Source organism: Bombina bombina, chromosome 1 (assembly GCF_027579735.1).
Source record: "Bombina bombina isolate aBomBom1 chromosome 1, aBomBom1.pri, whole genome shotgun sequence".
Lineage (NCBI taxonomy): Eukaryota > Metazoa > Chordata > Amphibia > Anura > Bombinatoridae > Bombina > Bombina bombina.
In genome coordinates this window covers 615,752,931-615,779,300 of record NC_069499.1, presented here as the reverse complement: position 1 = coordinate 615,779,300, position 26,370 = coordinate 615,752,931, and the positions used below count along the sequence as shown (strand labels likewise).

The following is a 26,370-nucleotide window of genomic DNA, read 5'->3' as shown; positions in this document are numbered from 1 at the left end:
TTTTTTTGCTTCAAAATACTGTTTTAACACAGCTATCCTTTTAACAGGATTATTGCAGCAAATCAGAAATCACTCACTAGACAGCCTGTTTCGTTCTATTTGGAACTCATCAGTAGGAGATAGATTTCTGGTTGATGCATTGATAAAGCTATTTTCAAGGTTAAACCAAAATTCAATAAAATTATGGGGGGAGATAAAAAACTGAAATTAAAATCCTCCATGTCTCAAAATTAAATCAATGTAAATATTTGCATAGGAAATTAGCACATCTAGGCAAGAATCCCCGCTTGCTTTTCCCCAGAAGTACCTCATATACAATGTTACCAAAGCACAAGAGAATTCTGGGTAAGTTATGCAAATTAGATATGCAAATTCTCAGTTTTTTTGCTTCAAAATACTGTTTTAACACAGCTATCCTTTTAACAGGATTATTGCAGCAAATCAGAAATAACTCACTAGACAGCCTGTTTCGTTCTATTAGGAACTCATCAGTAGGACATAGATTTGTGGTTGTTGCATCGATAAAGCTAAACTGAGAATTTGCATATATAATTTGCATAAATTACCCAGAATTCTCTTGTGCATTCAAATCTTATTCAAATCTTCAAATTTCCTCATTTACCTATATCATTGTTGAGTAGAGCCAATGATGTTTAAAAAAGGAATTGCCTTGCAAATATTATTTGCAACCTACAATATTGTGATATTATTAACTATTTCATATGTTTCTAGTGTTGTTTTACAATCCATTTTGCATGCAGGACATTTTGACAATTTAAATCACTGAAGCGCAGCTGGGTTCAAAATTAAAGAATATTAAGAATTTGTAACACTTCTAGTCAAACTGTAAATGTATTATTTTGTTATCATTATTTTCATTGTATTGTCATTTTTTTATTTTATTTATTTAGAGCTGAATCTAGAACATGTTGCAATTTAGAGTAAAGAGTTTTTTTTTATTACATCTCTGTAGACCACTTCTCAATGTCCATATGCCTTACTTTCTCTAGGACATGCTGCTGCTAATTTACAAAGAAGGTCCAAATACTGAGGGTATTTTCAGGCGTTCAGCAAATGCCAAGATCTGCAAAGAGGTGAAAGAGAAGTTAATGTCTGGCGATGATGTCCGGATGGACGGAGAATCAGTTTTTATTGCTGCCTCAGTGATAACGGTACAGAAATCAAAGAAGGAGGGGCTAATTGTTGTTGACACTTCTATTTTTTAAAGCTTTAATACTTGAATTACCAATTAAACTAGTCAGTAATACTGGATTGGCCTCTGGTCTCACGCATTCTTCACCATGTATAGAGAGAGCTCAAGAGAAAGGTTAACGTTTTACTACTAAAAAATCTTCATGTAAATGTCAACATTAAAGGGACAGTCAACACCAGAATTTTTGTTGTTTTAAAAGATAGATAATCCCTTAATTACCAATTCCCCCAGTTTTACATAACCAACACACATATAATTATACACGTTTTACCTCTGTGATTACCTTGTATCTAAGCCTCAGCAGACTGCCCCCTTATTTCATTTCTTTTGACAGACTTGCATTTTAGCCAATCAGATCTGTCTCCATGGTAAATTCATGTGCTCAATGTTATCTATATGAAACACGTGGACTAATGCCCTCTAGTGGTGAAAAACTATCAAAATGAATTTAGATTAGATTCAAGCCTCTAGTTATCAACCGTCAACCGCAAATACGCTGGAATTCCGCAGCGAATTTGTGGCGAGGATGATTTGCCATAGTTATCAACCCCTAATCTACCCCCCCCTACACCGCCGCCACTATATTAAATGAATTAACCCCTAAACCTAATTCTAACCCTAACACCCCCCTAACTTAAATATTATTTAAATTAATCTAAATACATATTCCTATAATTAAATAAATTAATCCTATTTAAAACTAAGTACTTACCTATAAAATAAACCCTAAGATAGCTACAATATAATTAATAATTACATTGTAGCTATTTTAGGGTTTATTTTTATTTTACAGGCAACTTTGAATTTATTTTAACTAGGTACAATAGCTTTTAAATAGTTATTAACTATTTAAAAGCTACCTAGCTAAAATAAATACAAAATTACATGTAAAATAAATCCTAACCTAAGTTACAATTACACCTAACACTATACTATCATTAAATAAATTAAATTAATTAACCACAATTACCTATCATTAAATAAAATTAACTAAAAATAACTAAAGAACAAAAAACAACAACTCTAAATTACAGAAAATAAAAAAAAATACAAGAAGTTTAAACTAATTACACCTAATCTAAGCCCCCTAATAAAATAGGGGGCCTTTTGCAGGGCATTGCCCCACAATAATCAGCTCTTTTACCTGTAAAAAAAATACAATACCCCCCAACATTATAACCCACCACCCACACACCCCTTCTCTAAAACCCACCCAATACCCCCTTTAAAAAAACCTAACACTACCCCATTGAAGATCACCCTACCTTGAGCCGTCTTCACCCAGCTGGGCACCAGTGGTCATCCGATCCATCCAGAAGTCTTCATCCGATGGTCCAGAAGAGGACATCCAGACCGGCAGAAGTCTTCATCCTATCCGGGCAGAAGAGGACATCCGGACCTGGAGAAGGCTTCATCCAAGCGGCATCTTCTATCTTCATCCATCCGATTGGCTGATTGGATCAGCCAATCGGATTGAAGTTCAATCCGATTGGCTGATTACATCAGCCAATTGGATTTTTCCTACCTTAATTCCAATTGGCCGATAGGAATTCGAGGGACGCCATCTTGGATGATGTCATTTAAAGGAATATTCATCCGTTGTTAGTCATCGGCCTAGAAGGATGTTCTGCGCTGTAGGTCTTCAAGATGGAGCCGTTCCTCGTCGGATGGATGAAGATAGAAGATGCCGCTTGGATGAAGCCTTCTCCCGGGCTGGATGTCCTTTTCTGCCCGGATAGGATGAAGACTTCTGCCGGTCTGGATGTCCTCTTCTGGCCCATCGGATGAAGACTACTGGATGGATCGGATGACCACTGGTGCCTGGCTGGGTGAAGACGGCTCAAGGTAGGGTGATCTTCAATGGGGTATTGTTAGGTTTTTTTAAGGGGGTATTGGGTGGGTTTTAGAGTAGGGGTGTGTGGGTGGTGGGTTGTAATGTTGGGGGGGTATTGTATTCTTTTTTTTTACAGGTAAAAGAGCTTATTACTTTGGGGCAATGCCCCGCAAAAGGCCCTTTTAAGGGTTATTTGTAATTTAGTATAGGGTAGGGAATTTTATTCTTTTGGGGGGCTTTTTTATTTTATTGGTGTAATTAGTTTAAACTTGTAATTTTTTTTATTTTCTGTAATTTAGAGGGGGGTTTTTTGTACTTTAGTTATTTTTAGTTAATTTTATTTAATTTTAGGTAATTGTAGTAAATTAATTTAATTTATTTAATGATAGAGTAGTGTTAGGTGTAATTGTAACTTAGGTTAGGATTTATTTTACAGGTAATTTTGTATTTATTTTAGCTAGGTAGCTATTAAATAGTTAATAACTATTTAATAGCTATTGTACCTAGTTAAAATAAATACAAAGTTGCCTGTAAAGTAAAAATAAACCCTAAAATAGCTACAATGTAATTATTAATTATATTGTAGCTATCTTAGGGTTTATTTTATAGGTATTTAAGCCCAATGTGGAAGTGAGAAAGAAACTTCCACGAAAGAATGCGGTATCAGCACTCACTGTCCTGACCAATAGGCGAAGTTAAATTTCCAATGTTAAAACATAACCTTTATTAAATAATGATAAAAAATAGGGGAGAAGGGGGAACACATACGATTAAAAACCTAGGATAGAGTAGTCATGAATAGATACCTTAATATGATTAAATTATATAAATAGGCCTCTGAGGTATGATAGCCAAGTTAGATATATTAAGGTATAATCTACACGTTGGTAGATGTGGCAGTAGGGTTGTACTGTTTTTTGTAGGTGGGGTATATTGCACCTATATTGTCGATATACACTACAATAGTGAAATAAAAGTATAGGGTGCCCCCCTACAACAGGACATAAGTTACCATGTCTGAGCCGTGAGCTTGGGGGCAGCCAGGATCACCTATATGTTGGTATAAATTGTGCTTACTAATGGTTGAGTATAATTGGTACCAAATATTGTGTGGGATCTAGTAAGTTTCAGCAGTTGGAGATTAATATAAGGTTAATAATTTTACAGCTCACAAAAGGATAATTCCTAATGTGTTATGATTGACTTATCATATCATACAGTGTCCTTGTTATTATAAGATTGGTGTTGTATTATGTGAGACTGACTATCAGTCCTGAAAATGAATACCACCACCCTTTAGATGTTGTAGGATAATATTGCATAAAGAGAGAGGAGAGAAAAATAAATAAATAATATTAAGTGTATTAACACATAGTTATAATAATAGTTCTTTTAGATCCCAAGATTGGTTCGATTCATATAGTATATAAACACTGTAATATCCTATATGAATCGAACCAATCTTGGGATCTAAAATATTCTTTTATTTCACTATTGTAGTGTATATCGACAATATAGGTACAATATACCCCACCTACAAACAGTACAACCCTACTGCCACATCTACCAACATGTAGATTATACCTTAATATATCTAACTTGGCTATCATACCTCAGAGGCCTATTTATATAATTTAATCATATTAAGGTATCTATTCATGACTACTCTATCCTAGGTTTTTAACCGTATGTGTTCCCCCTTCTCCCCTATTTTTTATCATTATTTAATAAAGGTTATGTTTTAACATTGGAAATTTAACTCTGCCTATTGGTCAGGACAGTGAGTGCTGATACTGCATTCTTTCATGGAAGTTTCTTTCTCACTTCCACATTGGGCTTAATTTAATTTTCGTGCGGAGCACCCCTCCCTTTAATATCACTGGAACACTAAGTTGTTACTAATCACAATCAACCATTGTGTATACATTGGGAAGTTTGTCCAACTGTAGTGCCATTGCTCAAACCGTTTAAAATAAATTTATTTTGTAGGTAAGTATTTAGTTTTAAATAGGATTAATTTATTTAATTATAGGAATATTTATTTAGATTCATTTAAATAATATTTAAGTTAGTGGGGTGTTAGGGTTAGACTTAGGTTCAGGGGATAATTCATTTAATATAGTGGTGGCGGTGTAGGGGGGTAAATTAGGGGTTAATCAATGTACTGTAATTGGCAGCGGTGTAGGGGGGCAGGATAGGGGTTAATAAATGTAATGTAGGTGGCGGAGGGCTCTGGGTGTGGCGGTTTAGGGGTTAAACAATTCATTTATTTGCAGCGGGGTCGGGAATAGGTAGGATAGGGGTTAATAACTTTATGTAGGTGGCGGCGGTATAGGGGGCGGCAGATTAGGGGTTAGTAGGTATAATGTAGGTGGCTGTGGGGTCCGGGAGCGGCGGTTTAGGGGTTCATATATTTATTATAGTGGCGGTGGGGTCAGGGAGAGGCGGTTTAGGGGTTAATATATTTATTATAGTTGCTGAGGGGTCCAGGAGCGGCGGTTTAGGGGTTAATAAGTTTATTTAGGTGCGGGGGGCTCTGGGAGCGGCGGTTTAGGGGGTAAAACTGTATAGTATAGTGTGGGTGCTTAGTGACAGGCTAGCAAGAAAGCTGCGAATAAGCCGATGAGCAGTGAGATCGATGACTGTCAGTTAACAACAGTCCGCTGCTCATCGCACCGTACTTGGTGCGCAGCTTTTTGACAGCTTTCTTGATAACTTTGGCGAACGTATTCAGGTCCGCAGCGGCGATGTTAGGCGAGCGTATTGGGGCCGGCGAATGCAGGTAAGTAGACACGTTGATAACTAGAGGCCAAGGTCTAAGAAATTAGTATATGAACCTCCTAGGTTTAGATTTCAACTAAGAATACCAAGAGAACAAATCAAAATTGGTGATAAAAGTAAATTGGAAAGTTGTTTAAAATTACATGCCCTATTTGAAACATAAAAGTTTTTTTTGGACTTGACTGTCCCTTTAAAGTGACATTAAAAAGTACAAAAAGAAAATGCTCTAATGTGCTAGAACATGTTATAATTGCACTAATGCTGGCATATAACTGAATTTAACCCCATGCAAATGGGTTAAACACTTACACCTAGATTTAGAGTTTTGTCGGTAAAGACCCGCGTAGCTAACGCTGCTTTTTTCCCAACGCACCCTTTAAACAACGCTGGTATTTAGAGTTGTCTGAAGGGCTGCGTTAGGCTCCAAAAAGGGTGCGTTGAGCCTAATGTACCGCCACTTCAACCCTCAATACCAGCGTTGCTTACGGTAGCGGTAAGCTTTCAAAACGTGCTCATGCACGATTCCCCCATAGGAAACAATGGGGCAGTTTGGGATGAAAAAAACCTAACACCTGCAAAAAAGCACCGTAACATGAACCCCCGAGTCTAAACACCCCTAACCTTACACTTATTAACCCCTAATCTGCCGCCCCCGACATTGCTGACACCTGCATTATATTATTAACCCCTAATCTGCCGCTCCGTACACCGCCGCAACCTACATTATACCTATGTACCCCTAATATGCTGCCCCTAACATCGCCGACCCCTATATTATATTTATTAACTCCTAATCTGCCCCCCCCCAACTTCGCCGCTACCTTACCTACACTTATTAACCCCAAATCTGCCGACCGGACCTCGCCGCTACTCTAATAAAGTTATTAACCCCTAAACCGCTGCACTCCTGCTTCGCAAACCCTATAATAAATAGTATTAACCCCTAATCTGCCCCCCAACATCACCGCCACCTAACTTCAAGTATTAACCCCTAATCTGCCGACAGGTCCTCGCCGCTACTCTAATTAATGTATTAACCCCTAAAGCTAAATCTAACCCTAACCCTAATACCCCCCTAAGTTAAATATAATTTTAATCTAACGAAATAAATTAAATATTATTAACTAAAGTATTCCTATTTAAAACTAAATACTTACCTGTAAAATAAACCCTAATATAGCTACAATATAATGAATAATTATATTGTAGCTATTTTAGGATTTATATTTATTTTACAGGCAACTTTGTAATTATTTTAACTAGGTACAATAGCTATTAAATAGTTAATAACTATATAATAGCTACCTAGTTAAAATAAGTACAAAATGACCTGTAAAATAAATCCTAACCTAAGTTACAATTAAACCTATCCTAATTGACCCATATATGTTCCTATGTAATATGTTCCCCTATCAAAGTCTTTGCTTGTTTGCAAATTTAGCACGTTTAGTGGTTTTAAAAGTAACAAGTTTCACTTATTGTCCTGTTTTTTTAAGTCATGAAGGGGTTAATAGGTGTAAACAGAGAAGCGTATAAAAAGCACACTATTACACTAAGCAATAGATCTATGAGTAAGTGCCTGTAGGGGGCGCAAAATGCGTCAGATCCTCACCTTTGTCCACACCATACCTGCCTGGGAGTCACTTTTAAGAACTCTTCACACTTTGGATTGGTATTTACTGTATTCTCTTACCATTTATTCCAATAAATGTTGGACTTGTTTAAGCAATCATCTTGTGTATGCAGTGCCTGCCTTTTTTGTATTCTTCAATCCCCCTGAAGATCTCCCTACCTTGAGTCGTGTTCACCCAGCCGGGCACCGATGGACCAAAAGAGGACATCCGGAGCGGCAGAAGTCATCATCCTATCCGGGCAGAAGAGGACATCCGGACCGGCAGACATCTTCATCCAAGCGGCATCTTCTATCTTCATCCATCTGGAGTGGAGCAGAGCCATCTTCTTCCAGCAGACGTGGATCCATCCTCTTCAACTGACGTCTACTTGCCGAATAAAGGTTCCTTTAAATGACATCATCCAAGATGGCATCCCTCAAATTCTGATTGGCTGATAGGGGTAGTGTTAGGTTTATTTAAGGGGGGTTGGGTTAGAGTAGGGGTATGTGGGTGGTGGGTTGTAATGTTGGGGGGTGGTATTGTGTTTTTTTTTTCAGGCAAAAGAGCTGATTACTTTGGGGCATGCCCCGCAAAAAGTCCTTTTAAGGGCTGGTAAAAGAGCTGGTTACTTTTTAATTTAGAATAGGGTAGGGACCTTTATTACTTGGGGGGGGGGCTTTTTATTTTATTAGGGGGCTTAGAGTAGGTGTAATTAGCCTAATATTCTTGTAATCTTTTTTTTATTTTTTGTAATTTAGTGTTTGGTTTTTTTGTAATTTAGTTTAGTTTATTTAATTGTATTTAATTGTAGGTACTTGTAGTTAATTTATTTAATTAATTTATTGATAGTGTAGTGTTAGGTTTAATTGTAACTTAGGTTAGGATTTATTTTACAGATAATTTTGTACTTATTTTAACTAGGTAGCTATTAAATAGTTAATAACTATTTAATAGCTATTGTACCTAGTTAAAATAATTACAAAGTTGCCTGTAAAATAAATATACATCCTAAAATAGCTACAATGTAATTATTTGTTATATTGTAGCTATATTAGGGTTTATTTTACAGGTACGTATTTAGTTTTAAATAGGAATACTTTAGTTAATAATATTTAATTTATTTTGTTAACCCCTTAATGACCGACGTACCCTGCATGTTCGTGGTCGTTAAAGGTTTTACTAGCAAGCCGACAGCTGTGAAGCTGTGCTAGAAATGCATGTCTCACTTCCAGAGGCATGCAGATATAGAGCGGTCTTGCCAACATTAGCAAGACCTGAGCTATTTTCGGCACATGTATGTGCACATCAGAACAACCACCAACGTACAGGGTACGTCAGTGGTCGTTAAGGTGTTACATTAAAATTATATTTAACTTAGGGGGGTGTTAGGGTTAGGGTTAGACTTAGCTTTAGGGGTTAATAACTTTATTAGAGTAGCGGCGAGGTCCGGTCGGCAGATTAGGGGTTAATAAGTGTAGGTAAGGTAGCGGCGACGTGGGGGGGGGCAGATTAGGGGTTAATAAATTTTATGTAGGTGTCAGCGATGTTAGGGGCAGCAGATTAGGGGTTCATAGGGATAATGTAGGTGGCGGCAGTGTGCGGTCGTCAGATTAGGGGGGACCTCGGTTTAGGGGTACATAGGTAGTTTATGGGTGTTAGTGTACTTTAGAGCACAGTAGTTAAGAGCTTTATAAACCGGCGTTAGCCCATAAATCTCTTAACTACTGACTTTTTTCTGCGACTGGAGTCTTGTCGGTAGAGGGTCTACCGCTCACTTCAGCCAAGACTCTAAATGCCAGCATTAGGCAGATCCCTTTGAAAAGATAGGATACGCAATTGGCGTAAGGGGATCTGCGGTATGGAAAAGTCATGGCTTGAAATTGAGCGTTAGACCCTTTCCTGCCTGACTCTAAATACCAACGGCCGGCCAAAACCAGCGTTAGGACCCCTTAACGCTGTTTTTGACGGCTAACGCAGAACTCTAAATCTAGCCGATAGTTAAAGTTAGCTCCAGGGCAGCAATGCACTACCGGGAGCTAGTTGAACACATCTGGTGAACCGCTGACAAGAGGCCTATTTGAATACACACCAGTAAGCAGTTAGCTCCCAGTAGTGCATTGCTGATCTTAAACGTACCTAGGTATGCTTTTTTTAAACAAAGGATACCAAGACAACAAAGTAAATTTGCTAAAAGGTGTAATCTTACAAATCTCTTAAAATTGCATGTTGTACCTGATTCATGAAAGTTTAATTCTGACTCTCATAACCCTTTTAAAATAGTACATTTGTAAGCTGTGTTGCCTATATAGAGGCACTCATTGAATCACTGCTGTTCTTGTTTTAGTGACACTAGAAAATATAGCGTACTAGTTTAATTGTACCATAAACAGTAAAATCCAACCTTAAAGTAAGATAGATGTCAAAACTGAACTTACAGAAGATAAAGCATTCCATTTTCCTCTTTCCCTAAGTATCCTTTGTTAAATGATATCTCCTCTTCTTGAGAGCATTCTAAATAGGAACAAGAGAGCACTATATGCAGTGTTGTTTACAACAATAGAGTCGATCACAGTCCTTTTTAGAAAAACTTTTGTTTTCTAGAAAATTCCCCATAGACTTTAATGGTGATTTTCTGTCAAAAATTATTAAATACATTTTTCTAAAGGATTGTGATCAACCCCAATGTTTGTAAAAATGTTATAAATAATATAATGTTTTAATCTCTCTTAAGAAGAAGAATCAGACCAGCCCCAGAAAATAAAGTGATATATTTTATAGTGGATTTGAAATATTTGTCTCCTGGAAGATTCTGTCATTCGAGCTGGAAAATTGTTCATGTATTGCTATAATAGGACATGAGAGACAACTATACATTTTTGCTAGAAAGAAGTGTAGCAAAACAGTACTTTTATAGCTTTATTGTTTAGCTTAACTAAATTACAACTATATTATTGAAAATAATTGTAAATATGGCTTGTAGTGTTAAACATAATAAATACTAAAGGGACATTCAAGTCCAAGAAAAAAAAATGTTCATGTTTCAGATAGGGCATGTAATTTTAAACAACTTTCCAATTTACTTTTATCATCAATTTTGCTTCATTCTCTCGGTATTCTTAGTTGAAAGCTAAACTTAGGAAGGCTAATATGATAATTTCTAAGCCTTTAAAGGCTTTTTTATTTGCTTTTCACAACAGGGGAGAGCTAGGTCATATCAGCCATATAGATAACATTGTGATCACACCCGTGGCTTGTGGCAGACACAGCACTAATTGGCTAAAAAAAAAAAGTCAGTATATAATAAATAAAATGTCATGTGATCAGGGGGCTGTCAGAAGATGCACAGATACAAGTTAATCGCAGAGGTAAAAAGTATATTAATATAACAGTGATGGTTATGCAAAACTGGGAAATGGGTTATAAAGGGATTATCTATCTTTTTAAACAACAACAATTCTGGTGTTGACTGTCCCTTAAGTTAAATTATACCTAAATCACAGATATAGCTTTTTTAAATACAAGTGTGGGCATATCTATATATATGCCTCTAAGGTCTATGCCTATGAAGATTGTAGGTTATTGTGTTTGTAAACCTAAGAAACAGTCTATAGATCTACACTTCTCTTTAAAAAAAATGATATATGTTCTAGGATAAAGTATAGTAATGCTTGACATCAGCCTAGGAATTATGGATAATGTCAACCAAGATGTTACTTACATCTGACTGATTCTGGGGAGATGCATGGAAAAATAATGTACCCTTACCCCATTATGGATTGCCCTAATACAGGAAGCATAAAGGCATACATTGTTTTCTTAGCTAACATGTTTTCTTGTCTGTGTTACTTGTTATATGTTGGTTAAACCCCTATACTGTGTGGCGTACTGGCAATATAGTGGTTAAATTGCTGCACTTTATGAGGCAATGACTACATGAGGATTAAATCACTGCTATGTGTGTCACAACAATGTGGGGTTAAAACACTGTCCTGTGTTTGTAACTGTGTAAATGTGGTTAAATCAGTGTACTTTCTATGAAACCAGCAGTAGTGTGGTTAAAACCCTACCCAGGGACTGATTTACAGCCCAGGTGCCTGTAGCCAACCAAAATATGAAGTGCCCCCACGTCGCCTGAGCTCCCTACTCACTGTTCATGATGTGCCAGTGACGTTAACTAAGATGGCCTCCAGCAGTGTAATAATAGCATTGCGAGTGTGTGGTGGCCATCTTTGTTATGGTCACTGCAAGCATTGCGCATGCAAGGGGGAAACTGGATGCCGCACATGTGTAATACTCGCAGCAACCTTAACAAATATGGCCATCTTAGTTAAGGTCGCCCCTCTATGGAGGGTGCCTGTAGGCACATGCCTACTCTGCCTTATTATAAATCCGGCCCTGACCCTACCCAATGTATATTTTTGGAAATAAGGTGGCTAAGTTACTGCACAATGTGAGGAAAGGCTCAGTTGAATCTAAAAAAATATAAAATAGATCAAAAAATAATTTAAATTTGGCGGTAGTGAGGGTTGGGGTTTCTACCTTAAGTGGGGGAAAAATGTTACTCAGAAACTAATGTTACTGAACTCATCTTGAAATTAATTTATTTTAAAACAGATTATGAAGAAACTTGTTTACCTATGCTAACCTGCTTACAAGTACTGGCGGCCACACTGATAAAGTAGTACTGATAAATGTAATGAGACAGCAGCATAAATCTAAATAAATGGCACTGAGAGCAAAATATATTTTCACTTACCAGAATCTAAAACCAATTTATAATAGAATACATTAATTATCGCACTCTTAAAATTGTCTTAAAGTGTTGCTAATGCAATCATAGCTTGCCCTGTTGCACAGTAAAGCCCAGTAAAGTTGCGCATTCAGTGTAATTTAACACAATCATCTTAGTAAAGTCTGTTAAAGTGAAACATATTTAATATTTCAGTTTAGATACAGAAGCCCCTTGAACACCAAGTATGTGAGTAGGGAGCAGCCCTTTCCTAGGCCTCTGGACATGGCACCTTGAACGTCACAAACTCAGCTCAGGACAGGATAGACGGGAATTTTTAAACTCCACTTAAACAACTGCCACAGTGTAACCTAAAAATATGAATTGTTTATTGTATCTGTATGTGCCAGGCCAAACCTCTCAAATTCTTGTTACTAACTGACTGTCAGATTATGTGGCTCGGTCTTGGGACTATTTTCTCCTTTATTGCTATGCTTAAATGCACCATGTACACAATTGTATAGATTCACAGACAAGCCACATCCTGAACTGTGTAAATTTTATTTGCTAATAGTATTTGTTTGTGTGTATATACATTTAAACAACCTATATAGGGCCGGGTTCCAAATGGAGCACTAAATTACAGTGCGGCCAAAAAACTGCCCGCTTGCGGGCACGCAATAAATAACCAGCCATTACAAGGGGTTGCTTTTTGCTCCCCTGAGCTCATGTGGTCAGACTCCTTGTTAATTTTCTAAATGTCCCCCAGTTGCCCCAAAACTTAAGTTTTAGGGGTTTTTTTCTTTATTTTTTTAAATGTAGCATTTTTTTTAAAATGATTTTTAATGTAGCTTTTTTTTAAGGGGCTAAAGTAGGTAGCTGTGGGTGTTAGAGAGAAAACAGCACTGAAAAGTGCCTTTACATTGTGGTCAATGGGAACTGTGTATTTCCTGTAAATATATATGTATATGCTTATATACATATATATTTATGTGTATATACACATATTAACAAAAAAATACATACATATATATGTATATAAGCATATACAGTACATATATATTTATGTGTATATACACATATTAACAAATAAATACATACATATACAGGGAGTGCAGAATTATTAGGCAAGTTGTATTTTTGAGGATTCATTTTATTATTGAACAACAACCATGTTCTCAATGAACCCAAAAAACTCATTAATATCAAAGCTGAATAGTTTTGGAAGTAGTTTTTAGTTTGTTTTTAGTTACAGCTATTTTAGGGGGATATCTGTGTGTGCAGGTGACTATTACTGTGCATAATTATTAGGCAACTTAACAAAAAACAAATATATACCCATTTCAATTATTTATTTTTACCAGTGAAACCAATATAACATCTCAACATTCACAAATATACATTTCTGACATTCAAAAACAAAACAAAAACAAATCAGTGACCAATATAGCCACCTTTCTTTGCAAGCACACTCAAAAGCCTGCCATCCATGGATTCTGTCAGTGTTTTGATCTGTTCACCATCAACATTGCGTGCAGCAGCAACCACAGCCTCCCAGACACTGTTCAGAGAGGTGTACTGTTTTCCCTCCTTGTAAATCTCACATTTGATGATGGACCACAGGTTCTCAATGGGGTTCAGATCAGGTGAACAAGGAGGCCATGTCATTAGATTTTCTTCTTTTATACCCTTTCTTGCCAGCCACGCTGTGGAGTACTTGGACGCGTGTGATGGAGCATTGTCCTGCATGAAAATCATGTTTTTCTTGAAGGATGCAGACTTCTTCCTGTACCACTGCTTGAAGAAGGTGTCTTCCAGAAACTGGCAGTAGGACTGGGAGTTGAGCTTGACTCCATCCTCAACCCGAAAAGGCCCCACAAGCTCATCTTTGATGATACCAGCCCAAACTAGTACTCCACCTCCACCTTGCTGGCGTCTGAGTCGGACTGGAGCTCTCTGCCCTTTACCAATCCAGCCACGGGCCCATCCATATGGCCCATCAAGACTCACTCTCATTTCATCAGTCCATAAAACCTTAGAAAAATCAGTCTTGAGATATTTCTTGGCCCAGTCTTGACGTTTCAGCTTGTGTGTCTTGTTCAGTGGTGGTCGTCTTTCAGCCTTTCTTACCTTGGCCATGTCTCTGAGTATTGCACACCTTGTGCTTTTGGGCACTCCAGTGATGTTGCAGCTCTGAAATATGGCCAAACTGGTGGCAAGTGGCATCTTGGCAGCTGCACGCTTGACTTTTCTCAGTTCATGGGCAGTTATTTTGCGCCTTAGTTTTTCCACACGCTTCTTGCGACCCTGTTGACTATTTTGAATGAAACGCTTGATTGTTCGATGATCACGCTTCAGAAGCTTTGCAATTTTAAGAGTGCTGCATCCCTCTGCAAGATATCTCACTATTTTTTACTTTTCTGAGCCTGTCAAGTCCTTCTTTTGACCCATTTTGCCAAAGGAAAGGAAGTTGCCTAATAATTATGCACACCTGATATAGGGTGTTGATGTCATTAGCCCACACCCCTTCTCATTACAGAGATGCACATCACCTAATATGCTTAATTGGTAGTAGGATTTCGAGCCTATACAGCTTGGAGTAAGACAACATGCATAAAGAGGATGATGTGGTCAAAATACTCATTTGCCTAATAATTCTGCACTCCCTGTATATGTATATAAGCATATACAGTACATATATATTTATGTGTATATACACATATTAACAAATAAATACATACATATATATGTATATAAGTATATACAGTACATATATATTTATGTGTATATACACATATTAACAAATAAATACATACATATATATGTATATAAGCATATACAGTACATATATATTTATGTGTATAAATATTAACAAATAAATACATACATATATATGTATATAAGCATATACAGTACATATATATTTATGTGTATATACACATATTAACAAATAAATACATACATATATATGTATATAAGCATATACATATATATATATACATTTACTGCACATCGCTGCACAAAATACCCCCTTCACTGCGCTAGTTCTCACTCTGTGTCTCACGACATTAGAACAAGACTCCCATTGGAGCCTAAGGAAGAATGCTTTTGTGAGCGCAATGCTTCCATGCAATGCAAACGAAAGGTCACATTCGCATTGCACCTCACCTGTAATACCAGCGCATATTAGCTATAAAATTATAGCTTACCTTTTTATTACAATTGCAGGTGCAGATACATACTTTAATACTCAAACCCAATAGATGCAGACAGTATCCGAAATTATATCTGTGATTACCCTGCATGCGTTTCTATTTCCCCAATGAAATGACTAACCTGTTGTTTGTAAATGTTGGTTTCAGGATTTTCTGCGCAATATACCTGAGAGTATTCTGTGCTCAGACATGTATGGAATGTGGATGGAGGCTATGGATATAGGACAGCACAAAGATAAGATTGAAGCCATGAAAAGGTTTGTGTGTACATGAGTATATATTTTTCCCATAAACATTCAATTTTATGTAGCAAGTGAAAAACCCATGGGGACAAATTACAAGCGGCACACTAATTTGTTTTTGTTCGCGCTAAATGCACTCAAAGTAAAAAATTACCCCAGCCGCATTAGTGTGTGTATTGCAAGTTGAAAGTAAAAAGTGAGCTTGTGAGCGAAAGTCCAAGGAGAGCTAACTTCAGAACTTTAGATATGATGACTACTATGAGACGCACTGAAAAAAACATTAGATATCGCTCACGCACTAACCCGACACTGCACTAGACCATCTATATATGATTATATTTTTGTAACATATATATCTATACCTATATATCTACAGTATATGAATAAATAGACATATATATATATATATATATATATATATATGTATACAAGGGTAGATACAGCGCCTATATATCCATTAAAGTATGGGTAGTATATGGGAATATGAGTGAAAGAAAAGGATAATTGATTAAGAAATAATAACAATTAAAAGAATATAAAAATGGTAAAATAAATAATGCTAAAAAATGAATAGATTGTGAAACAATGTTCATATGAGTCTTTAGACAATATACAGTCCGTAGTAAGTCTTCACATAAAGTTGATATGCAGTAAATAGATGGTATATGATACCCTTACCAGATATTACCTCAATCTAATGAGGTAAGTATGCCGCACTGGGGGTATATACAGATAGTAGAATCTTCTCCTTGTATCCAGATGTGATGCCTCTTGGGTTTTCGTTAGCCTCCTGGAGTATGCAGGGATGTGTTTCTGGTTGTAAATAGATCCCTTGTACTGTGAAGGCCGAAACGTCGCATGTAATGTGAAAATAAAGTTTATACCAAGACAGAAAAGGTACTCCAAGAGGCTAACTACCAACACAAAGGAAGTACATCTACAAGGGATGTATTTCTTTTGTTTGTATTGGTATGACACAAAAAAGTTGAGGAAAAAAAAGGCAAATTTGACACATTCCAGGCAAAACTCCAAAGATGGACTGGACAAAATTATTGGCACCTTCTCAAAATTGTAAGAAATAATTGCATTCCAAGTTTGTGATGCTCCTGTAATTTGTAATTACACTCAACTGTATCAATTAACAGGTGCTGACAATATAGAAATCACTCCGGCAACCAGTAAAAATGGTGAACAATTTACTCAACTTTTCTGTTGTGTGTCTCTGTGTGCCACACTGAGCATGGAGAAGAGAAAGAGTAGCAAAGAATAGTCTGAGGATTTGAGAACAAAAATTGTGCAAAAGCATAGACAATCTCAAGGTCTCCAGAGATCTTAATGTTCCTGTGTCCACTGTGCGCAACATTGTCAAGAAGTTTATAGCCCATGGCACTGTAGCTAATCTCCCTGGATGTGGACGAAAGAGAAAAATTGATAAAAGATTGCAAAGGATTTCTCAAATGGTGGATAAAGAACTTCCAGACGCATTCAAGCTGACCTTCAGGCACAGGGTACAAATGTGTCAGCTCTCAGTATACATAGCCATCTGAATGAAAAAGGACGCTATGGTAGGAGACCCAGGAGGACCCCACTGCTGACACAGAAACATGAAAAGCCAGATTGGAGTTTGACATCATTTACCGGAGGAAGCCCTAATCCTTTTGGGAGAATGTGCTGTGGACAGACAAAACAAAATTACAGCTTTTTGGTAAAGCCCATCATTCTACTGTTTTCAGAAAAAGAAATGAGGCCTCCATGGTGGAGGTTCACTGATGTTTTGGGGTTGCTTTGCTTCTTCAAGCACTGGATGTCTTGACTGTGTGCAGGGCATTATGAAATCTGAAGACTACCAAATAATTCTGTGGTGCAATGTAGGGTCCAGTGTCAAAACGTTGGGTCTCTGTCAGAGGTCATGGGCCTTACAGCAGGACAATGACCCAAAGCACACATCAAAAAGCACCCAAAAATTGTTTAAGACAAAGCGCTGGAGAGTACTTAACTGTCCAGCAATGAGTCCAGGAGGCTGAATTATCAAAGGTCTTGCGGAGAGCAATATATATATATACAAGAGCTGCTGGTGCAACGCCGCCCCCTGCAGACTCGCGGCCAATCGGCCGCCAACAGGGAGGTGTCAATCAACCCAATCGTATTTGATCGGGTTGAATTGCGGCAATGTGTGTCTGTCTGCTCAGAGCAGGCGGACAGGGTTATGGAGCAGCGGTCTTTAGACCACTGCTTCATAACTGCTGTTTCTGGCGAGTCTTCAGACTCGCCAGAAACACGGCCCTTCAAGCTCCATTCGGTGCTTGATAAATGGGCCTCCAGATCTCAATCCCATAGAGCACCTATGGAGAGATCTCAAAACAGCAGTTAGGAAAAGGAACCCTTTCAATCTGAGAGACCTGCAGCAGTTGGACGAAAGAAGGGTAGTCCAAAATTCTAGTAGAGAGGTGTAAGAAACTCATTGATGTTTACAGGAAGCGATTTATTTCAGTTATTTTTTCCAAGAGGTGTGCTACCAAATATTAAATTGAGGGTACCAATAATTTTGTCCAGTCCATTTTTGGAGTTTTGCGTGGAATGCGTCAGATTTGGAATTTTTTCTCTGCACTTTTTTGTGTCTTACCTATACAAACAAAAGAAATAAATATGAGAATGCCTAAACATTTGTAATTGCAACAATTTTCTGGGCAAAGTTATACGTTATTTGACAGAAATGCAGAATATTTTTGGCCATGACTGTATGTATATATATATATATATATATATATATATATACACAGTATATATATATATATATATATATATATATATATATATATATATATATAGATGCATACAGAAAGAGAAGCACTCTACTAGGAACGAACAACAGCTCAGTATATTGTTCTATGGCGAATTACCACTTAGGAGCAGCTTTTTAGCCCAATTGCGCTTTTCACAGAGGAAAACGTTCCTGAAGTATATCAGTCTGATCCCGCCTAGTAAGGTCAGCCCAACCCCAAAATACCAGGCAATTCTTATCTAAACAAAGAACATGACAACAAATGTTTCAATAAAATAGATAGCTAGATAGATAATTAGATAGATTGATGAGATAGATTGTATAGATTTATATTGTATATACATGTATATAAAGTCAAGAATATAGGAATTTCAAGTATTTCTGTAAATACATTTAAAACACATTAAAAATAGGAAAAATTATATTGCATATTTCAAGGTATTCGACTGGGAAGGGCTCAAAAGTGTACATATTTAAGTCCATATATGTGCATATATGTCTATGTATCTATGTGTGCATATATATATATATATATATATATATATATATATATATATATATAAAGTGGAACCCTTTCCAGTCACTTTCCCATACACTATATCCCTTTTAACTCCTTTTTTATTAATATTAAAATGATATATTATTACAAAGTGTATATATGTGTGTGTAATACTTTAATTTGATGTGATTTGTTAAAATTATTTAACCCTAACAGCTTTCTTCGGGTTATAAATTGTGCTAAATATTCTAGTGCAGTTTCTGCTTTCTCTCAAGCACAAATGATAACATTCAACTTTTAATATGAGTTCAAGTTAGCATGTTTGTGGTATCCAATGAAAGTATAACTTTGCGCTAACCCTCTGGTAAATGCACATTACCATGGACTTAATATTAATACGTAATATTAAGTCACACACTAATGTTAGCGCTTTCCAGCTATATAATTAGTGCTCCACTTGCAATCTGCCCCATGGACAAGTAGATTGTTATTGCCAAAGCCATTGCTGTCCCACCATAATATTTTCCCGCTATCTGCTCTGATCCAATCTGACCTTTTCAAAATATGGAAATGGTAATTATCGCTTGGATTGTGATCACTCAGAATTTGAAAAACATGGATCGGGAGCCAAAAAATGCAGATAAACTGTATTGGAAAGATTTTAATTGACCCCTCTCTTTTTTTTAATGCCCACAAACCAGAAAACAAATACTTAAATTCAACACCAAGCAGCAATTTGTTGCTGGGAGATTGTTGATGACATATGGCGGGCCACCAATCAGCAGCTATCTCCCAGTAGTGCATTGCTGCTCCTGAGCCTACCTTGTTATGTTTTTAACAAAAGATATCAAGAGAACAAAATCAATTTGATAAAGGAAGTAAATTAAAAAAGATCTTAACACTGTCTAGTCACAGTGCGCCTGGTAGGGCTATTAAAATGAATGTAGCTCCCTCCCGCTCTGGTCTAGTATCAGGAGCGAGCTACATTCATTTTAATGGCGCAACCGGGTACACTGTGACTAGACAGTGTTTCCGGATGCGCTGTGGAAAAACCAGACCCGCTCAGTAGAGCAAAGAATGGCATTCTGGTAAAAGGAGTCTTTGCATATAATTTAATTGCAATAATTTAGTGTATAAAGCTACCGGTAAGCTTATGTTGTATAATTCTGCACTATGGGCAGAATTATATAACAACAGAAAAAGTAAACCCTTGGTGGTAGAATAAAGCAACTCTATATTTGTGTGGTTTCCCTAAAAACCCACACCAAATCTAAATGAAATACAGGAAAAAACAGAGTGCGCTGCAAACAGCTCTACCTATTCTCTATTTGGTAATAAATACAATTTTACCATATATTAAAACATAACTACTACACAAATTAAATAAATTCAATGTATACTTTATTTTCACAATATATATTAAAACACTTTAGAATATTATAAGGTGCACCTTATAGTTAATAATATATCAATAAGCTGCTTTTTGTTTCACACAACTTAATATCCCAAATGTTTAGGGGTAAGCATACACACGGTTCTATTTAGACCGTAAGTTGATCTGGCAACAATGTTCCTTTTATGTACTCAATAAAACTTTTTCTTCTTGTAACCATATGTTAACCAATTGAATAAGTTTGTCCTCTTTATATTGCTATTTGTTAGTCTTTTATGTCCCCACTAAGATCTTTCTTATTACTGTATGTTTTATACTTTGGGTGATTAGCAATCGTTGGTTGAAACAGTATTCATAATAAACAATCCCTTGTATCCTCTGTATGCGTGGGTTAAAATGTCCCAGAATATAAAAGCTGATAATCACTCACCAGAATCCGAAAGGTTTAGTATTTGTTTTACCTTTCCCCGACTCTGCTATTCCTTCTATTGCAGCACTGTTGGTGTCTCCGGTTTAGCCGTTACTTTGGCTGTGACGTGTGTTTTCTCACGTGATTACTCTGCTGCTCCAATAGCCCGGTCGGGTTACCGGTGGCGGTTTTTTCAAAATTTGTAGTATAATTTCTCAAAGGTGTCCATATCTTTCAAGGTTGTTCTGTAGTAAGATCTCTAAAGGTTTTTTTTGCTTCCTTAATCACCCAAAATACTTGCACGATTGGGCTGCTGTGTGTAGGGATAACAATTCCGTTATCAAAGCTGGCCAGCTGAACGGACACGATCCTCACTCATCTACGCGTTTCAGCTTAATGCTTTTTTCAAGATGAGTCTATTCCTGTACAGCAGCCTTCTTATGTGGGTTTCTTTAAAGGGATATATCTTTTCTTAAAGGGACAACTTCTCTCTTAGTTACTTCTTCAATTTTCTCAACTTATTCTTTTGAGAATGGAACATTTAATTAAAAACATAGTAAAGTGTATTTAGTCCTAAGGGCATTTTGTGACAATAGAAATTTTATTATACACAATAATTAATTTAATCGCATTTATTCCCTTACTTAATAAATTAAATCCAATAAAATATTCAAAACATAGTAAATAAATTATTAATAACCCAACTTCAAAACTCATGACTACCTTCTTTTAAACAATTATCATGTTAATCTAAATGAATCTATACCAAAAATAATATGATAATAATTTAGTTAGTTATTGAGTATTCCTTTCCTATTATTAAATATAGATACAAACTGAATTTTTAAAATTATATAATATATTAAAACTGTCATGTACTTTAAAATTGTTCTTATAAAAAATATATATATATTCCTATAATTAATAAAATCATGTCATCTACATCATTTTAAAATATATTATTTGGAAATGCATTATATAAAAGGATTGAGATCTAGCTCTGCATTAAGGCCTAAGGGAGTAAGGGTTTTAAAATTAAAAATTAGCTCTGCTTCTGATCTTAAAAGTTTCTTATTAATATCTCCCCCACGCCAATCTTGTTTAATCTTTCTCAAGCCCCAGTATTTCATGCCTTTTGGGTTCTGATTGTGTTCTTCTTTAAAATGTTTAGAGAGCAAATGTTTTTCGTATCCATTTTCTATATTTAGGATATGCTCTCTAATTCTGTCCCTCAACATGCGTGAGGTCTCTCCCAAGTATTGCTTATGGCATGGGCATTCTATTATATACACAACATTTTTATCAGAGCATTTTATCTGGTCTCTAATTTTATATTCTTTTTGAGTGACACTTGATTTTACACTTGTTTTTTTACTGCTATACTTGCAGGCTTTGCAAGATACACAAGGGAAATATCCCTCTATTTTGTGTCCATTTAGGTCTACATCTCTTAAGTTTGGTTTCATAGGTTTAAAAGTGCTAGGTGCTAATATATTTTTAAAATTCTTTGTTTTTCTATACACTATTTTTGGTTTATCAGTAAGGGATTCACCAATATAGGGATCTCTTTGAAGTAAGTGCCAGTGCTTATTTAAAACCTCTCTTAATTTATTATGATTGACATTATAATCCGTAATAAAAGGGATATTTAGAAACTCATTATTGCACTCTTTTCTCATTCTGCTTTGTAATAGATCTTGCTGAGTTTTTCCTTTGGCTTCCACTCTAGCAGTGTTTATGAGTTCTTTATTATAACCTCTTTTTTTAAACTTCCCTTCCAAGTGATTGGCCTGTATTTCAAAATCCTCCTGTCTAGTGAAATTTTTTCTAATTCGTAGAAATTGGTTTTTAGGAATATTTTCTAACCATTTTTTATAATGACAACTATTACTATGAATGTAACCATTTGAATCAACCTCCTTAAAATGAGTTTTTGTAATAATTTCATTGTTATGTATTTCAATATCTACATCCAAATAGCTTATATTGCTAGTACTGATTTCATAAGTTAATTTAATATCAAATTCATTGTTGTTAAAATCCTCTAAAAACATGTCTAAAATTTCCTTATCCCCTTTCCATATTAAAACTATATCATCTATGAAACGACGATAGAGCACCAAGTTCGCCTCCCATTGTGATCCATGAATTAGCTTTTCTTCTATGAATCCCATGAAAAGGTTTGCATAACTGGGGGCGAACTTGGTGCCCATCGCCGTTCCTTTAATTTGTAAATAAAATTGATTATTAAAATTAAAGTAATTATTATTTAAAATATAAGATATACTATCGAGTAGAAATTCAATTTGTTCTATTGGCATTTCTCCCCTCTTATTTAAAAAGTATTCTACTGCCTGTAAGCCTAAAGAGTGTTTAATACTCGTATAAAGAGAGCACACATCACATGTTACTAGAATAAAATCTTTTTCCCATTTAATATTTTTTAAAATCTTTATTAGTTCTGTGGAATCCTTCAAATGGGATGGGAGACAGGTTACATAATCTTGAAGGAAACTGTCCACATATTCTGACAAATTTGAAGAAATGGATTCTATCCCGGAAATTATAGGCCTACCCGGGGGATGTGTTAGGGACTTATGTATTTTCGGAAGGTAATAAAAAATTGGTATTCGTGGGTAATTTACGTTTAAAAAGCCATATTCCTTCCCATTAATAATTCCTGTATTATGTGCTCTATCTAATAATTTTACTAGTTCTTTACTTAGTTTGGAGGTGGGGTTTATTTTTATTTTCTTGTATGTTTCCTTGTCATCCAATAGTCTATTAGCCTCAATTTCATAATCTTCTGTATCTAATATAACAATCCCTCCTCCCTTATCCGCTTGCTTAATAGTAATTAATCGATTGTTTTGTAGATCCTTCAAAGTTTCATTTTCCTGTTTTGTAAGATTATATTTCATTTTATCTACATTCATGTTTTCAATATCTTTTTTAACTGCCCTTTCAAACATTTCTATATTTCTGCCCTTTTCTGTACTTGGAAAAAAATGTGATTTAGGCTTAAAATTAGTATGGTGAAAGCCTCTTTTATCATTGTCTATTTCACGCTCTATTGGGTTTTTTATAAAGTATCTTTTTAGAGTGACATTTCGGATGAAACTATTTACATTTATCAAAGTATTGAATTTATTTAATTTATTTGATGGTGCGAATGTCAGACCTTTTTGTAATACTTTATATTGAATATCGCTCAACTCTATAGAGCTTAGATTAAAAATTCCTTGTTTGTCTACCACATTCTTCTCTGTTTCTCTCTTTCCTCCTCTACCTCTGGTTCCTCTCTTTCTCTTTTTTTCTGTTTCATTCTGTCTGTTTCTCTTCTGTCCTCTCCTAAAAAAGAGACTGAGGTGCCTTGTTGTGGGCTATCTAGATTAGTTCTTAAATCCAGATCTCTTAAGGGCTCGAATCTATTATAAGTGGACCAATTTGATTCTTTTTGTCTCCAATCTTCTTTTTTAGCTCTCCAGTTTTGTTTATTATAGTTATACCTGGGCCTATTATAATTATCACCCTGGTGTGTATAATTGCTATAATTTTCAGTGTTTCTCTCTCTATTATAATTATCCCTTCTATATGTAGGGAAACTATAACTTTCAGTGTTTCTTTCTTTATTCCAATTACTATTATAATTTGAATTGGGTTTAAAGTATTCACCTGGTATTCTTTGATTAGAAGCTGGGTCTCTATTTTTATTTTGTTCTATATTTTTATTTCCTAAATAGATTCTATTTGCAAAAGAATTTGATTTCATATTCTTTTTATTATTCTTTTTGGAAAAAATCTTCCATTTTGGATCATTTTCTGGTTGTTGTTTAGTTGTCTCAGTTTCTGGAGTTCGGACATCATTATTTTTATCGGTATTTTTATAGTCCACTATATCCCTATTCATTTTTCTACATTTAATCTCAATAGTTTCTTTTTTTATCTCCTTTAGATTATTTATAATTTTTGTTTGTATATTTTTATATTCTGCCTCTTTATTCCAGGGGGATAGTTCATTACTTAGGTGCTCAATTTTTTCTCCAAATTCCCTCAAACTGATATTCCTCGATTTTACAATTATTTTCATTAAAGTAACAGATGCGTTACTTAAAGTCTCAAACCATTCTTTTTGAAGGTGTTCTTGTAATGGAAAAGTACAGTCCTTTAATAGTCTCAAGCCTCTAGGCACAATATTTAAATTAATATATTTTTGCAAGAAACTGACTTCTAATTTTTGTTTCATCTCTTTAATTAGTATTTTTTCCAGATCCTCACACATCTCTGGAATATTCCCTAAAGGAGCTTGTGTCATGGGTTCAGTAGGAGGATTCTACTGAACCCATGACACAAGCTCCTTTAGGGAATATTCCAGAGATGTGTGAGGATCTGGAAAAAATACTAATTAAAGAGATGAAACAAAAATTAGAAGTCAGTTTCTTGCAAAAATATATTAATTTAAATATTGTGCCTAGAGGCTTGAGACTATTAAAGGACTGTACTTTTCCATTACAAGAACACCTTCAAAAAGAATGGTTTGAGACTTTAAGTAACGCATCTGTTACTTTAATGAAAATAATTGTAAAATCGAGGAATATCAGTTTGAGGGAATTTGGAGAAAAAATTGAGCACCTAAGTAATGAACTATCCCCCTGGAATAAAGAGGCAGAATATAAAAATATACAAACAAAAATTATAAATAATCTAAAGGAGATAAAAAAAGAAACAATTGAGATTAAATGTAGAAAAATGAATAGGGATATAGTGGACTATAAAAATACCGATAAAAATAATGATGTCCGAACTCCAGAAACTGAGACAACTAAACAACAACCAGAAAATGATCCAAAATGGAAGATTTTTTCCAAAAAGAATAATAAAAAGAATATGAAATCAAATTCTTTTGCAAATAGAATCTATTTAGGAAATAAAAATATAGAACAAAATAAAAATAGAGACCCAGCTTCTAATCAAAGAATACCAGGTGAATACTTTAAACCCAATTCAAATTATAATAGTAATTGGAATAAAGAAAGAAACACTGAAAGTTATAGTTTCCCTACATATAGAAGGGATAATTATAATAGAGAGAGAAACACTGAAAATTATAGCAATTATACACACCAGGGTGATAATTATAATAGGCCCAGGTATAACTATAATAAACAAAACTGGAGAGCTAAAAAAGAAGAATGGAGACAAAAAGAATCAAATTGGTCCACTTATAATAGATTCGAGCCCTTAAGAGATCTGGATTTAAGAACTAATCTAGATAGCCCACAACAAGGCACCTCAGTCTCTTTTTTAGGAGAGGACAGAAGAGAAACAGACAGAATGAAACAGAAAAAAAGAGAAAGAGAGGAACCAGAGGTAGAGGAGGAAAGAGAGAAACAGAGAAGAATGTGGTAGACAAACAAGGAATTTTTAATCTAAGCTCTATAGAGTTGAGCGATATTCAATATAAAGTATTACAAAAAGGTCTGACATTCGCACCATCAAATAAATTAAATAAATTCAATACTTTGATAAATGTAAATAGTTTCATCCGAAATGTCACTCTAAAAAGATACTTTATAAAAAACCCAATAGAGCGTGAAATAGACAATGATAAATGAGGCTTTCACCATTCTAATTTTAAGCCTAAATCACATTTTTTTCCA

General features: G+C 35.5%; 1 protein-coding gene across 1 annotated transcript in view; it reads left to right on the top strand.

Moving 5' to 3' along the window:
- The window catches only part of LOC128645776 (rho GTPase-activating protein 20), a 238,603-nt gene that overhangs the window by 197,535 nt on the left and 14,698 nt on the right, over positions 1 to 26,370 (top strand). The window contains exons 11-12 of the mRNA XM_053699009.1: positions 1,011 to 1,172; positions 15,533 to 15,642. Of these exons, the coding sequence (XP_053554984.1) occupies positions 1,011 to 1,172; positions 15,533 to 15,642 (272 nt within the window). The remainder of the gene's footprint in view (positions 1 to 1,010; positions 1,173 to 15,532; positions 15,643 to 26,370) is intronic.